Source organism: Myotis davidii, unplaced genomic scaffold (assembly GCF_000327345.1).
Source record: "Myotis davidii unplaced genomic scaffold, ASM32734v1 scaffold72, whole genome shotgun sequence".
NCBI lineage: Eukaryota > Metazoa > Chordata > Mammalia > Chiroptera > Vespertilionidae > Myotis > Myotis davidii.
In genome coordinates, this window is record NW_006284618.1 from 2,908,530 (window position 1) to 2,910,353 (window position 1,824).

The following is a 1,824-nucleotide window of genomic DNA, read 5'->3' on the forward strand; positions in this document are numbered from 1 at the left end:
GGGCAATGGGTGATGTGAATGGCGGAAATCACTGCACGGGGGTCAAATTCAGGGTGAGGGGAGCAGGGAGCCAGCCTTCCCGGCAGAAGGCAAAGCCTGTGTGTAGACAGGGAAGCAGCTGAGTCTCGTGTCCCACCAGCCCGGGACAGGAGCCAGCACCAGCCAAGACCAGGGACCCTCATCAACCTGGGGGTCCAGTGGCTCAGAGGGGCTCCAGCGGGAAGCCCAAAGTTTTGGGGTCCACGGCAGGGGGACCGTGTGAAGGCAGGGCTACACACTACATTAACAAGGAAGGAAGGACAAAGGCTACCCGCCCTGTTGGCCATGCCAGAGAGCCGAGGGGCCCGGGGCCTGGCTGGCGGGCTGCAGGCACAGTCGGTGTTCCCAGGGTGGGAGGGCCCTGGCCCTGGACACGGGCTCGGCCCCTGGGGGATCTTCCTCGCAGGGACACGCAGCCGAAAGTGTGCGATGGGGAGGTGCTTACAGGGCTTCCCGAGTGGTCTGAGGTGTCTCCTGCACCGCTTGCATAAGGAAGTTCCCGTCTGGGGCTGCCCAGGTGCCGATCAGCCTCTTTGACCTGGGACAGCTGCTCATCTAGAGCCTCTTTTTGGAGCTGCAGTCTCTGAGCATGCCCGGCTTGAATCCCTAACTCTCTCTCCAGCACGAAGACTGCTCTGTCCTTAAATTTTATCTCCTCCATCTACAAGGAGAACAGAACACAATCACACAGGCAGGCAGGATGCAGATCTGTTACCATAGCAACAGGCAGAGTGCACAAGCATCAGGAGTGGTCCCCCCCACACACATGGCAGCCCTCCCCACTCTTCCTGTGCTCAACGTCCTCTAACAGCTGCGAGGAGCCACCTGCCTCCCAGCCCCTCCTCCTGGCGGCCATGGGTGCGACTGAGGCCCAAGGTGGGCTGCCCTCAGAGGAGAGGGCAGAACCAGCCCCACCACTGCCCACTCCTCAGACACGCAGACGCAGGTGGCATGGGCATCATTACAAACGACACTAGATTTGCAAGAAGACTCGGTTTAAAACATATTTTAAACAACAGAGCAGGATAGGGCGCCTCGCTGCTTTGCGCGCTGTTTAAGGTTACAGTAAGCTAATAAATCAGCCGTCTGCTGAAGTCAGCTGGGAAACAAAGAGACGAGATGTCTAATTAGCCCAGATCGCAGCATTCATGGGGAAGCAGTGAACTGAATAGAAAAAAGAAAAAGAAATCCTTAATTGCTAAATTCCCATTTACTGGAACTCACAGAAATGCAGAGGCAACACAGTCAATTAGTGGAAACAGAGAGGCCAGTGAAGAGAAAACCAGATTAACACGCAGCTATATCCTGTGGCCTGACATTTCCCCTCTGACGGGGATACTGTGCAAACATCCTCTTCTTTCAGCAGTAATCAAGGAAATCAGTCTCTGCTCACTCATCCCACCTCAGTCGCTGCTTCAGAGGGCGGGCGGGGTTTGATTTTTTAACGATGGGAAACTCAAAACTTTAAGATCACAGTGTCTCCCGGGGGTCCTCCTAAGGCCCCGGGACTCTCACATGCAGTGTCTCCACTGAAAATTCTCAGCCAAGGGCACGTTCCTACATCTTCTACTCCTGTCATAGTCATTGGCCACTTACCCACGGGGACACGTTCTGAGAAATGCCTGGTTAGGTGATTTTATTGTCCTGTGAACATCACAGAGGCACATAAATCCAGACAGTACAGCCTACTGCTCACCTGGGCTACATGGTACAGCCTACTGCTCACCTGGGCTACATGGTATAGCCTACTGCTCACCTGGGCTACACGGTATAACCTACTGCCCA

General features: G+C 55.1%; 1 protein-coding gene across 7 annotated transcripts in view; it reads right to left on the bottom strand.

Annotated features, from left to right (window-relative positions):
- JAKMIP3 (Janus kinase and microtubule interacting protein 3) overlaps positions 1-1,824 on the bottom strand; it is a 37,431-nt gene that overhangs the window by 26,475 nt on the left and 9,132 nt on the right. For 5 of the 7 annotated variants that reach the window (XM_006754920.2, XM_015572779.1, XM_006754922.2 and 2 more), the window contains exon 3: positions 485-700. The exons of the other annotated variants lie outside the window; for them this stretch is intronic. In XM_006754920.2, coding sequence (XP_006754983.2) covers positions 485-700 — 216 coding nt within the window. The remainder of the gene's footprint in view (positions 1-484; positions 701-1,824) is intronic. 7 annotated transcript variants of the gene reach the window in all.